This window comes from Macaca mulatta, chromosome 6, assembly GCF_049350105.2.
Source record: "Macaca mulatta isolate MMU2019108-1 chromosome 6, T2T-MMU8v2.0, whole genome shotgun sequence".
Classification (NCBI taxonomy): Eukaryota; Metazoa; Chordata; class Mammalia; order Primates; family Cercopithecidae; genus Macaca; species Macaca mulatta.
This window is the reverse complement of record NC_133411.1, coordinates 37,692,190-37,705,856: the sequence shown is the minus strand read 5'-3', so window position 1 is coordinate 37,705,856 and position 13,667 is coordinate 37,692,190. Positions and strand designations below refer to the sequence as shown.

The 13,667-nt window shown below is 40.5% G+C and overlaps 1 protein-coding gene across 1 annotated transcript in view; it reads right to left on the bottom strand.

The window, feature by feature from the left end:
* The window catches only part of SLC1A3 (solute carrier family 1 member 3), an 84,200-nt gene extending 72,294 nt beyond the window's left edge, over window positions 1–11,906 (bottom strand). The window contains 2 exon segments of the mRNA NM_001266066.1: window positions 9,873–10,148; window positions 11,774–11,906. Of these exon segments, the coding sequence (NP_001252995.1) occupies window positions 9,873–10,053 (181 nt within the window). The 5' untranslated portion in view covers window positions 10,054–10,148; window positions 11,774–11,906.
* Window positions 11,907–13,667: the final 1,761 nt, after the last annotated feature.

Genomic DNA, 13,667 nt, shown 5'->3' with positions numbered 1-13,667 from the left:
TAGTTTAGGCCATGGAGAGGAAAGTCACTCACTGTGCTCAGATTTATAGTGAGTAGATCACTTTCTGACCAAACCGCTTTCTTTTTTTTTGGAGACAAGGAAGCGAACCTGAAAAAACTTTGAACTCAATCATTATAGGCTCATGTGCTGCTTCAACCAATTAGTAGCCCTTGAAGTTGCAAGAATGAGAAAACTGAAACAGCTCTGCAAAGATGACAAGCTTCTCGTCATCCATCATCTCGTGGAAAGCATTGCAATGTCAGAACTTACAAAGCCCTGAAAAGTCTGCTGAATCTCAGGTTTGCTTATGAACGACTTCATTTGCCCTAAGACAGTAAATCTAAGAAAACAAAAATAAATAAATAAATAAATAAATAAATAAATAAATAAAAGCATGACTACTTTTTTCACAAGAAGTTTCTTGGTAGACTAATAATTTCCTTCTTGATGTTTCTCTTCACATTCATCAAGTAGCTGAAGACACCAGCAAGCTTCTAGACAAGCACAAGAAACCCGGGCTTTTGTTTCATTTGCTTGAAAGATGAAATTTCAAGTAATGCAATGGGTATAAAAGAAGGCACCATCTTTGCAGGGTGTATTTTTCTCCCTACTCTCATTAGGGATAAATGAGCCTCATACAAGGTTCTGAATAAGAAGCCTCTCACTAACAGCCTGCTGTCTTCTCTCTGTGAAGCAGCAGCAGTTTGTAGCCTGGAATCATCGTTGGAGAACTGGAGAAGCCTGAGGACAAGAAGAATGGAGTTGCCCTCTCTGGAGACAGAAACCCCGTCTTGAAATTCAAAACTTGGTTGTGCCTTTCAATTCGCTGCTCTTAAATCTACCCTCCAATCATTGATAAGTTATACAAAGGGAAAAAGGGAGCGCCCTCCCTTAATTCATCCAGGGTATATCTTCCTTTATCTAAACCTTTTTGCGCCTTTTATCTTTCTCTTTTTGGTTTCAAACTCTCTTGAGCCTATCTCTTGATAGGGCATAGTGATGTGAATATTCTTGGCCTAGGGAATAAGCTCTAGGCAATCTTGATAGCACTGAAGCTTGACACAAAACTCATCTTTTTTTTCTAGATGCAGTCTCGATCTGTTACCTAGGCTGGAGTGCAGTGGCGTGATCTTGGCTCACTGCAACCTCCACCTTCCGGGTTCAAGCAATTCTCTGCCTCAGCCTCCCGAGTAGCTGGGATTACAGGTATCCGCCACCATGCCTGGCTAATTTTTGCATTTTTAGTAGAGACTGGGTTTCACCATCTTGGCCAGGCTTGTCTTGAACTCCTGACCTCATGATCCACCCACCTCGGCCTCCCAAAGTGCTGGGATTACAGGCGTGAGCCACTGCACGCAGCCAAAATTCATCATTTTTATACTCAGTGAGTACAGTTGCTAAACTTGTGCACTGAAGCGCTCTGTGTGTTTTCTCAGCTCCCAGCAATGATGCAGCTCACCTAGCTGCCAGCAAATACTTGATGAATGATAGTATCCTAGTGTTCCATAAATATCAAGTACCTGGAACGTACAGCTTGCAAAAGACAGTGCTTAAACTCTGGTTGCCTCCTCTAAACAAGTTAGGCTCTTCACAATCTTATTTATTCCATAGCGAAAACAAAAGCCTATGGTTTTCTTCCCCTAATTCATGAGAGATGGGCAGAGACTGAAGGACAGAAGGAGCTCCTGCAAAGTGTGCCCTCACTGTGTTCTCAAACACTGGCTAGGAAACACTGATTATCAGACCCAGAGCCAGGGGCCCTCAAGAGGTCAAAGGGAGAGAAGGGGGCTATTTGTTAGACTGGAGAGACCAGCCAGAATGGGTTATCCAGGAAAAAGATTCAAGCAAGGTACAGTGTCATGCCCTGGAAATAAAACAAAACAAAAGAAAACAAAATAAAGCAAAACATCTCTGCTTATTATTCCATATATTCAGATACTTTAGAGGAAGATAAACTAGACTTAAAAAGATAGGATTTTGGAGTTGGAAGCAGACATTAGTCCAAACTTACTTTGCTGATGAGAAAATGACACCCAGAGATTTGTCTTACATCATAAATCAAGTTAGTTGATGGTAGAGTCGGGCCTGTACCCAGGACCTTTAGGCTCTCAATGCTTTCTTAGCTGCATCCCAGACATTTGCAGCTACAAATCAGAAGGAGGGTGGCCTGGCTGTAGCTTACATGCTACAGAGAGTGCAACAGAAAGTGCTTTGTAAACTGTAACACCACAAAAATGAAAGGTATTATTACTGCAGGTTAATTGTTCTGAACACACTTGCTTATTTGATGACCTACTTGAAAGAGAAATTTGAAATTATTTGCTCTGTTTCCTCAATATCTGAATTGACAAGAAGAAAAAGAGCAAAATAGAATCCAGAGATATGCTTAGAACAACATTAAGTTTTCTACCCACTGCTTCAAAACCACCTTTCCCAACTCTCTTGGAAACCAGCCACAGTTTTCTCAGGGTTCCAGCCAGCCCCCACTCTGATCAGAGTGGCAGTTAATGGGCAGTAGGCACCAAAGGGGTGGAGGAAAGAAGAAACCAGGGAGGTGGTGAACACTCAGATTGGCCCCGAGGCGTATGAACAAAAAATTCACTATTGAGTGTACTACAATACTTATTAAAACATTTCTTAGCACCTCTCCGTTTTCCCGAGAGAGGCGTCTGCTCTCAGGCGCCCCCTCCACTGAGGAGTGTACTGTGATAACGGCTGCCTGGGGATTACTTTCTGGTTCTGCTCAGGAGGCCAGATTGGTAAGGGACAGATAATGATGGTATCACTTACCCTGAGGCTTTCATTTCTGCATCTAAAAGCCCTTTACAACTATTAAGGCTCTTCCTACAACTCTCTTGGCTCTCTTCTCTAGCTAAGGAAATGGAAGCCACTTCTAAACCCAAACCAGGTGAGTATCTTCTCTCATCTCTGCCCCACAGCCTCCCCAAATGCCAGGGTCTTATAGCTCTCTGGAAGATCAGCATCATCAAATCAGTGCATATGACAGCTCAAAGCCGTATCAGAGATGTAAATAAAAGACGTAGGGTTTACAATGTCTATGAACACTTTACTGGCAAGCACTTAGGGAAATCATTTAAGGTGACATGGCTTGTACAGAGCAGAACTGAGATATAAATCTTGGCGACAGTTTTTATAATTATTCTATTTTATACATGAAGAAACAGAGGCTCAGTTCCAGAACTGGACATAAACCTCGGCTGTCTGACTCCAGAGCACATGGCTCTGATCTCCACTATACCTTACTGGGCTATACCCTCACAGTAGGAGGCAGCTCCTGCAGTGCTTTTGGAGAAGGCGGGAGAGGGCTAGGATGCATGTGCTGTGGGCAGCACATGTGTCATCACTAGCCCTGACAATTTTTCTGTATTTTTTCTTCCCAGGGGAGAAGACAAAGCACAGATAAATCAGACCCTAGTTCTTATACCCTATCCCAGTGTGGCTTCTCCAGAGCAAAACTCTGCAAATCCTCAGCTTCCTCCTCCTTGCCTCCCAGTCTCTGCTTAGTGAAAGCACAGCTGAGCTCTGGTAACACCAGGAGACTCAGGATCACCCTCCCCCCAGCTTCCTGAAGCTCCTCTCTCCCTGCTCATTTCCAGGAAGTGTTGAAGAAACACTTCCTGGAACCCAGATATCTGTCCATCGTTCTTTGGATTGCTGTTGTTCAATCAGTGTGGAAATGCCCCGCTATCAGGGTTTCAGGAAATTGAGAGGTGTGCGTGCCCAACTGTGCCTGCTTCACGAACTCAAGCAGTTGACTGGTGTGGTCCCACTACCTGTCAGTTCAGTTCAGCAGCCGATAGCAAACCATATGATTAACCTGCTTGGCTGACCTAACGGACTTGGCCAGTTACATCCGGAAATCACTATAGCATTTCTGAAAGATTAGTGCTTTTAAGCATGAAGGAGAGGGCCCTAGAGTTATGGAAACTGTTCTGAGAATAGACTCACTTACAGAGTAGACTCACTTTTGCAGTAGGATAGCCCAATTCACTGATCCTTATTCACTTGAACTCCAAAGACAGACTGTCTTCGTTCAATTTGGAGATTGTAGGAATACCTTGTAAATCTTGATTTGCAACAAGCTTCTTCCATTGTATATCCACCTCAGTGGCATCCCGCCCCACAAACTCAACAGGTCCAAACTGAACTTATCCTCGTGCACTCCCAAGGCCCCAATCTTTCTCCTGTATCCTACCTTCAACAGTGGCGCCATCAGCCACTCTGCCACCTAAGCCAGAAATCGTGCCATCGGTCTGCAGTCCACCTTCTCTCATTGAATCAATCGCCAAGTCTCACCAGTGGTCTTTCAGTTCAACCTCTCTTTTTCATCTCTTCCGTTGCTACCTCAGGCAGACCCTCAGCGAATTGCTGGAGTAAAGCCAGAATGGGTGTTCTAGCACCCAGAACAGTGTGGTGAATGAGCACCTGGAGCCAGAATGGAGGATTTGAATCCCACTCAGTATTCATCAGCTGTGTGATAAGGATTTGGGCTTCAGTTTTTTCATCTGTACAATGAGAGTAATAAAATTACCTCCCTCTCTGGGTTGTTGTGAGAATTAAATAAAGTTAACATACTTAAATACAACTGTGCTTTCCATACATTGTGAGTGTTAGCTATTATCGTTATTATTATTATTTTCTTTTTTGGAGACAGGGTCTCACTCTGTCATCCAGGCTGGAGTGCAATGGCATGAACATGGCTCACTGCAGCCTCACTGCAGCGATAAAGAGCTTAAGCAATCCTCCTCCCACTTTAGCCCCCGAGTAGCTGGGACTACAGACATGTGCACCTGGATAATTTTTTTAAAAATGTTTTTGCAGAGATGAGATCTTACTATGTTGCCCAGATTGATCTTGAACTCCTGGCTCAAGTGATCCTCCCTCCTTGGCCTACCAAAGTGATGGGATTATAGGTGTGAGCCACCTTGCCCAGCCCAAAATAGTGAACATCAACAAGACTATTTGTTTTCTTTCTTTCTTTTTTTTTTTTTAAGATGGGGTCCCACTATGTTGCCCAGGCTGGTCTCAAACTACTGGGCTCAAGAGATCCTCCCACCTTGGCCTCCCCAAGTATTGGGATTACAGGCGTGAGTCACTGCACCCAGCCTCTATTATTGTTAGCAACACATATTATAACTATAGCAAAAATATAGCTACAGGAAACTGAGGCTCAGAGATGCCTCCTTTTGGATCACACAGCTATTAAATAATAAAGCTGGCACATGGATCCAGATCTACCTTCATCAGAAGCCACACTCTTTTTTTTTTTCTTCAGATGGCACATCTAGGACTCCTAATGTGGTTATTAAAAGGAAATGGAACCTCTAAAGTCCCAACACAGAAAAATGCCATATTATGTAGAACAGTATGCATAATATGATCTCATTAAAATTTTTTTTACAGCTAATTAGAAACTTCTCTATTACCACCTCTGATCCTTGGATATTCCTTTCTCATCTTCTTTTTCATCCATGTCTCCTATGAAATTACCCTGAGAACAGGGGATCCCCATAGCATAGCACAGGGCAAGATACATAACATCTAAGATACATAACAATTTTTTTTTTTTTTTTTTTTTTTTTTTTTGAGACGGAGTCTCGCTCTGTCGCCCAGGCTGGAGTGCAGTGGCGCGATCTCGGCTCACTGCAAGCTCCGCCTCCCGGGTTCACGCCATTCTCCTGCCTCAGCCTCCGGAGTAGCTGGGACTACAGGCGCCCGCCACCACGCCCGACTAATTTCTTTTTGTATTTTTAGTAGAGACGGGGTTTCACCGTGTTAGCCAGGATGGTCTCGATTTCCTGACCTCGTGATCCGCCCGCCTCGGCCTCCCAAAGTGCTGGGATTACAGGCTTGAGCCACCGCGCCCGGCATACATAACAATTTAACATATTTGTTAAATTGAATAGCATTGAATTTTTTTAAATAAATAATTTATCTTATTTACTTAGTAGATAATAGCTATCAGTAGATAATATAAAAATAAGGGGAAAAATCAAATAATACAAAAACTTACTCAAAGGAAAGTAGTATTCCTTCCACCCCATTCTCTAGACACCTAGCTCCTATCCCAACAGGCAGCCATGCTGACCAGTTTCTTGTATATCCGTCTAGAGATAGTACAGAATTGCACTGAATTTTAGTGCAATTTAAATTCATAGCCAGAGTATTAGAGAACAGAGGGAAATGCTTTATAAAAATTTAGCCAGTGTGATTTCTTTCCTGAGAAGTCACCAATTTCTTTCAAATCCATATAAAGGAGAACTCAAATGTAAACTCTGTGAGAGTGTGTGTGTGTGTGTGTCTGTGTGTGTGTGTGTGTGTGTGAAGACCAATATCAGAGAAAGGAGAACTCAAATGTAAACTGCGCAAGGAGAACATCAGAAAAAGGATAACTCAAATGTAAACTCTGTGTGTGTGTGTGTGTGTGCGCGCGCGTGCGCACGCACCAAGACCAACATCAGAGAAAGCTGCTAGTTTACTGTGTTTGTGAATGCCTTCAGGTAAAACCACCACTCAATTCTGTGCATTCCTATTTATAAATATCTCCCCACCTTGCAGCTGATCTTATGACCCATTTCTTTCTATTGTTTGGCCTGAGATCTCACTTTTATTGTGTAATTCATTCCCTAGCCATGGAAAGAGTCAGTGTTCTGTGACTTGAACATGACAAAGGACTTTTCCTTTCTTTCAGCGAGATGTCTGAGGTCACTCTAACGCAACTTACCATAGTCTGAAGGGAGAAACTGCTTTCTGGAGGAAGAAAGACAATAACCACTCTTCCCAGTGTGGTTTTTGTCAGACAGATGTCCACAACAGCCCTGGCAGACCATTACCTAATGCTTTCATGATGGGCCCTCTAAGGGATGTGGAACTTGGCACTGTGTTCTCTCAGATTGCTAACCGCTCTTGTTACACGAGCTTTTGTCATGGCATGGCATATTCAGACTTTGACGTTGCTTAGAAATGACAGTAGAAATTACATAAAATTGTACCAATGGTTCTATGCTTATGCTTGCAGATGAATTGATATCAAAATATTTATAATTTCTACTTTATTTTGAATATATGGATTCACATGTCTTTATCATAATATTTTTCTAGTTTCCACTTCCACACATTAAATCATATACATTTTATTTCAAAAAGGCAGAAAAAAACAGACTGAACCAAAGATTCAACCCAGTACACAGGTTTTCCCAATGATTTTTTTTTTTCACTAAAAGCAATAAAAACCTAGGAATTTGAAAACTAGGTAATAAATATAGCTCTTCTCATCTCATCTTTGGGGAAAATAATTATCTCCATCCTTGCTAGCATATTTCTTGCTTTTTCTTATGCTACTGCAAATAAATTAAGAGTTGGTGTACAGACACATTCTTTTCCTCTCTCTTAAGACTGGTAGACATGGAACCCAGTGACAAGCTAAATGGAGCCTTTATATCCACTGAGCCCTCAGTGGAAGACACACTAACAGATAACTGAAGGGTTCTTCCTTCTCTCCTAAATCTGTTTGCTCCTAAGTTGTCTATTTGCTATTCCAAGTCTTTGATGTAGACTCAGTGGTCTCTTGGACTGTCAATGAGCTCTTTTTATGTGTTTCTTTGTTAGTGCCTTCTTCTTGCTGCTTCTGCCTCCTCAGTTTCCATTAGTAAAGCCAACCATGAGGGCACCCGGCCAACTTATCTACCCTAGCTCAGCCAACTCTTATTGCAGTTCTCACAAATCTTAGGAAAGCCCTCATTGGGTAAGGAATGATCCCAGAACTCCTAGAGAAAAACAGACTTTTAAATACTGGCATTATCTTCCTTTTATTAGAGATGTTATTGCTTTGTACTAGTCACTTAGGAACTTCCTTCTCCATCAATCTGTCTTCCATGTTTAAGTTTTATGACTTTCCATTCCTCTGTTCTTGAATGAAACATTTCTGTCTTAGAAATTCAACTCTTCTGGTGTTTACAACACCATTTTGAATGGTGTTTCTCCGTCTTTTTCAAATATACTCCAGTATAACTGAGCTCTATTTATTATATGTACAGGATCATGAATTATAAATGAGTATTTGTTAAATGAATGAGAAGGATGTGGCTTAACGGTCTATAGGAGAACTGTAAGTTTTATGTTGAGTTTAACTGGGTAAATCATACAGTTAAATGACAATGCTATGTGAATGCATCTAGCATTGCTAGCTAACTGGCCTTCATTAACTTATGAGGGTATTTCTCTTCCTGACATCTCTTAGAAGATGTCAACTAGCATTAGAGCAGAGGAAGAATAGAGTGGTTAAGAGAATGGCCTCTGACACTAGACTGAATTTGACTTCCAGCTCCAGAGTTTGCTAGTGTTGTGACTTTGGGCAAATTGCTTGATGTCTCCACAGTCAGTTTCATCTACAAAATGAGGAAGATCATAGTAATCATACATTCCCACTCGCTTCATAGGCTTGTTTGAGGATTAAGTGAGCCGATATAAACAAAACTCCTACAGAGTAGCTGGAATAGTACTATACAAATGTTTGCAATTATTACTATGCAGCTATTTCTTGGCTTGGCAATGACTTTGATTCAGAGTGAAAACTGAGGCAAGCAGACTGCATTCTGCATTGACTTCCAGGACGATGATGTGGGACTGAAATACTTCATCCAGGAAAATGTTCAAGCCTGGAAACCTACTGTGGAAAGCCATTACTTCTCTGGGTCAGTTAGGCTATGTTCTCTTTGAATATCTCTAAAATTAATTGAACCATCATTTATCACCAGTGATTACTAATGGAAGAGAATCATGTTAAAATGGGAGGTATCTGAAGTCTTCTGACACACTCTCCTGCTATATTTCATTTGTCTACAATTTAAGAATTCAATTTCCTTGAAAAATGTTATAATTATATTTACACACTACAGAATTTTCTTAATCTTTATTAAATCATTACCTCTTTAAAGTTGATGGAAATCTTGGCAAACTCCAAAGTAGAGATTAAAACTGTACTGAATGCTCTTTTTTGGTGGCAAATTGGTAGGTTAAGTTAGAGCATTTTTACAACCTGCCTTTGGCTTGTATGTTTGTCAACCTAAGGATTTCTGTATTGGTTTGGTCAAAAATTCCAAATAAGTAGGTTTTTTCAGCTATATTTTAAAGTAGGACCAATGCCACCCATAAGTAATAAACGATAACTTTTAAGATCAATAAACAAAACAGTAATATTTTATTAGTACAGATTGCTGTCAACCCTGCTAAATTAGTAAGAGATGGAAATGACTCAAAAAAAGGTATAGCTGGTTATGGCAGGCTCTGCAAAGCAATGAATGAAAGAGATCTGTGTTAACATTTTCCCCAATCTACCTTTCCCAGTTGCTGGGTGACAGAGTGCAAACATATAAAGGATTCGGCCTCTGTGTCTAAGTCTTGATACTTAGCTTCAAGTCAGCATCAGTTAGAATATAATTATATTTGGAACCAACATCTCATTTTAGGTGTACTAATTGTATAAATTAGTTTTAAGTGGAACTGACATTGTATATAATTACATTTTGGCCAAATCTAGCATGCTTGCTTTGTCATGCCTAATGATGAAATTATCGCTTCTTTCTCCTTATATGAAATAGGAAAATATTGTATTTATTTTTTTCTCACACAATTGATTTGCATAATGCTTAATGATGCCTAATGATGTGTTTATGATATATTCTTCCAAACATGCCCAGACAGTCATTTTTGTGGAGAAAAATCATCAAGCTCAGAGGAAAGCCTAGGCTATCATTTTGATACAACTAGTTCATCTGATAATATTCCCCGGGCAGCCAGATGCCCCAGAGAAACAAGATACAGGTTTGTTTGTTTTTAATCAAATGACTCACCCACAATGACAGCGGTGACAGTGAGTAGCACAAAAGCATTCCGAAACAGGTAACTTTTAACATCCTCCTTTGTAATGTTCTGCACTTTCTTCTTGGCCAAAAGTGTGCGTTTACGGACTCCCTGCTGGAATCTCTCCATCCTGCCCCCCATCTTGGGCTCTTCTCCATTGCTTTTAGTCATATTTTACTTTTCTAGGAGTGTCTCTTCTTTGCACTTCAGTGTCTGGGAATCACCCACAGAAAGCCAAACCTCCTCTTTGGTATTAGAAAACACAGCTAGAATGGGAGAAAAAGAGACATGAGTTATAGCCTCCAGGGGTGAGAAATCAGTGCTGCTCTACACCAGGCAAGCTCTTGGCAAATTGCATAATCTCAGCAGGAATCAAGGACTGGAGAGTCACAATACCAGACTTCAAGGCTGCAGTGTGCATATTTTAGTGGACCACGTGTGGGAAATGTGCATAAATTCGGGATATATATGCAGAACTTATGTTCTATTTTCTTTTTAAAAATCCATCCTTCCCTCTCCAATGAGGCTATGAAAGGGTTCTTCAGAGCTGGATCTGACTGAGAACCCCTATCCCCTATCCCCCGCAGAACCCAGCCCATGCCTTGCACAACGTACACACTCAATAAATGTCCAATTGAACTGAATGCACAGAAAGTACTCAATCATTACTTGACAAATTATGCTGTATACATGATTGAAGGCACAACCAGGTCAATAAAAATAATTAAGATATTGATAGGTGGAAGTTTCTCTATTATATGTAGTGAAGTAACCAGCTATTTTCTTCATTAAAAAATAATAATATCTACTAGTAAATATGGTCATAAAAAGAACACAAGTGCCCACAGTACACGGGAAATACATGTGACTATTTTACAGGGTAATTTTTTCATTTTTTTTCCATGAAATAAGCAAAGTGCTCTGGGCACATCTATAAATCATCTGAAATCACAATTCAGCTTCTTTTTTTTATCACAAGTAGACGTCTGAAGTAGCGTTTTTCTTTGTGACACACATGCTGGAGTCTTCCAAGGAAACCATCGCTGACTTTTTAGCATTTTAAGATTTAGGATTTCTAGAACAGATGAGGAGATGAAACCAATTTTCATTCCAAACATTACAGCGTGTGGTTTCTGGTTTCTTTAAACCACTCACGCTATTTAACTACATTTCAGTAAATCTCTTTCCTGGTGGAAATCAGCTGTTCTGAAAAATCAAGGGATTCCTCCTGGTGCTTTACAGGAGTTCTAATCCATAGCCCTTCCCATAATCAATCCGAGTGAAAACCAGCCGTACCCTGGTTGTGTGTCGCTGCCAACGCAAGCAGCCAGCGTGTGCGCCTGTGGGGGAGGTAACTGGAAACCAAAGGACTCCTCGCAAATGACTCCTCGCAAGCTTTTAGCAAATCCCAGTGCAGGAAGAAAAAAAAGACTTAACAGTTTGCCTTTTAAATATAATTGCAAGTTGGGGTCAGTGATATTAAGACTTATAATTTGTTTAAGACGTCACACCGGATTAAATGCTTAGCGAGAAATGAAGACTGGGAAGTAGGAGAGACCAGACTTTTTTTTTTTTTTTTTTTTTTTTAACTAATAGCTCTGATTTCTCTTACCAGTCACTTTTAAGCAGATCCGCTCAACTTTGATCCTTTTCTAGATCTCGCGCCACAGTCTGCCCCCAATCCACCCCGAATGACTCAACTCCAAATTAGCAGAGGACCCGGCATAAATAGACACCACACTCTCACGACGTGAGATGACTAACATGGACTTTATCTACCAAAATGGCTAGCCTTGATTCAGGCTACTCCTCTGCTTGGAAGGCAAAATAGATCGGCAGAGAAGTGAAAGGAGAAATTAAACCCAGCAGGAACACAGAATGTGACACTTACCTTTTCTGATTTTGTAAGGGGTGAAAGATAGCAAGCAGTGACGAGGTGAATTCCCCAGCAGGTACAACAGAGCAACAATCCGCAGCGCGCGTAAGCAGGCAGGCTAGCCCTGACAGTGTGCATGTGCTCTGAGACTGCAAGTTACTATCAGGGCAACTTAAGAAAAGGGGAGGAGTCTGTACCCGGGAAAGGAGGAGCGGGGAATGGAAACCGCACAGGGGAGGAGGGGGAAACCGCGAGGTTTCTGGAATATTGATTAATCTTGGCACACCAGAAGCAGGCTTGCTGGCTTTGTTTTGCTCCTCAGACCGCTTTCACGCGTTGTCAGTTCACTGTCATTAGAAATGCAAAACCGGGACTAGCAAGAATTGAAAAATAAAGCGCACACAATCGGAAAGCTGAAAGTCTTGATTAGAACGTTTCAAAGACATTTCTAAGGCTAAATTTAATTACCTCATATTACTGCAGGTTGCCTCCCCTTCAGGAAAGACAAGGGTGTGCTCTTTAGCCTGGTTGTACAACTGTTACGAAAAAGTCCCTCTTTTTCGAATAGGGGAATTAACTGACATTTCTTGGGAAGACCCTGAATGCAGACAAGTATGGAGAAAAAAATAATGCTTACTACGATTCTCTAAACTTGTATAAAGTTAGGGACATGCCTCTGTTTTAGCAGTTTAAACTTCAAAACTTCATTATAACAAACCTAATTTAGCTCAGACTGCCTGTGTTGCAGAGACGGAAAAGGTAGCAAATGTAAGGAGACTGGAATGTTTGCCAAACTAGAAAATGAAACGCATTTTAAGACCAAGAGTGCAAAGCACACTTGAGATCTGGTGATTTCAAAAGATAAGTTGCTGTTCAGATGTCTCAATTTTAAAGGATGCTAAATGTTCTCCCTGCCACACACACCATTTTTAGAGCTAAAAAATTCTCATTGCCTTGGGAATGTGACTTGCACTTTTAGTCCACTTTTCTTAAAAGAAAAATAAATTGTGAAAATAGATATTAGAAAATAAAAAAAAAGTTTTTTGAGCTGACTTATTCCCAAAACTTTAAGCTTATTTAGCAGGAAGAAAATGGTTTATTAGAAACAAAAATTTATACCAAAATCACAGCCTGAGGTTTGAATTCCTGTTCACTCAATTTAGTATTCCCCATGCAAAATATGCTCAATTATTGGTCTATTATTCAACAAGAAAGTATGTCTTTTTTCCCCTCAATACAAATCTCTGGAGATCATAAAGAAATATCTCCTTTTACCTTCAACTGTATGTCCTTTTGAACAGCTACTGGTTGGAAAGCAATGGTGAATCATGTCAACACTTTAAAATTACAAATTAGCAGCAATTATAACAGCTTTCTAACATGCTATCATTTTAAGAACTTATTGAAAATACAGGCTTTTGACATTCCCAGCCCTCAGTGACCTTTCCCGTCCTCTGATCTCCTAGGTCACTGAGCATCTATACTGCATTGTTTAACACTTAATTATACCATGTTTTGTACTGCATCCTTCTTTTAAAGCTCATGTTAGGTTTTGGCTTCTCAACTAAATTATAAGTTCTTTGAGGGCAAGAACCTGTCTTATGCCTGATACAGCGTCAATATTAAGTAACTCTTTTAAGTGAATGGAATAATATTAGGATGTGAAACAAAATGCTTTTCAATCTTTTGTGTTAATATACAATTACTAGTTTTTACATTGGTGCCTCTGGCTTAGGTGCATGGAACCATTTCTCAATGCCATGACTACTTTTAAAAGCATTTATTTACTATACCAGGTCCTATTTGAGCCATGGGTTTAGGATTAATTTGAACCCCCCCAACTTTTTTTTTTTTTTTTGTAGAAATGACTTTGATTTGTATTGCAAGGGAACTTGAAAGAGAAATCTGA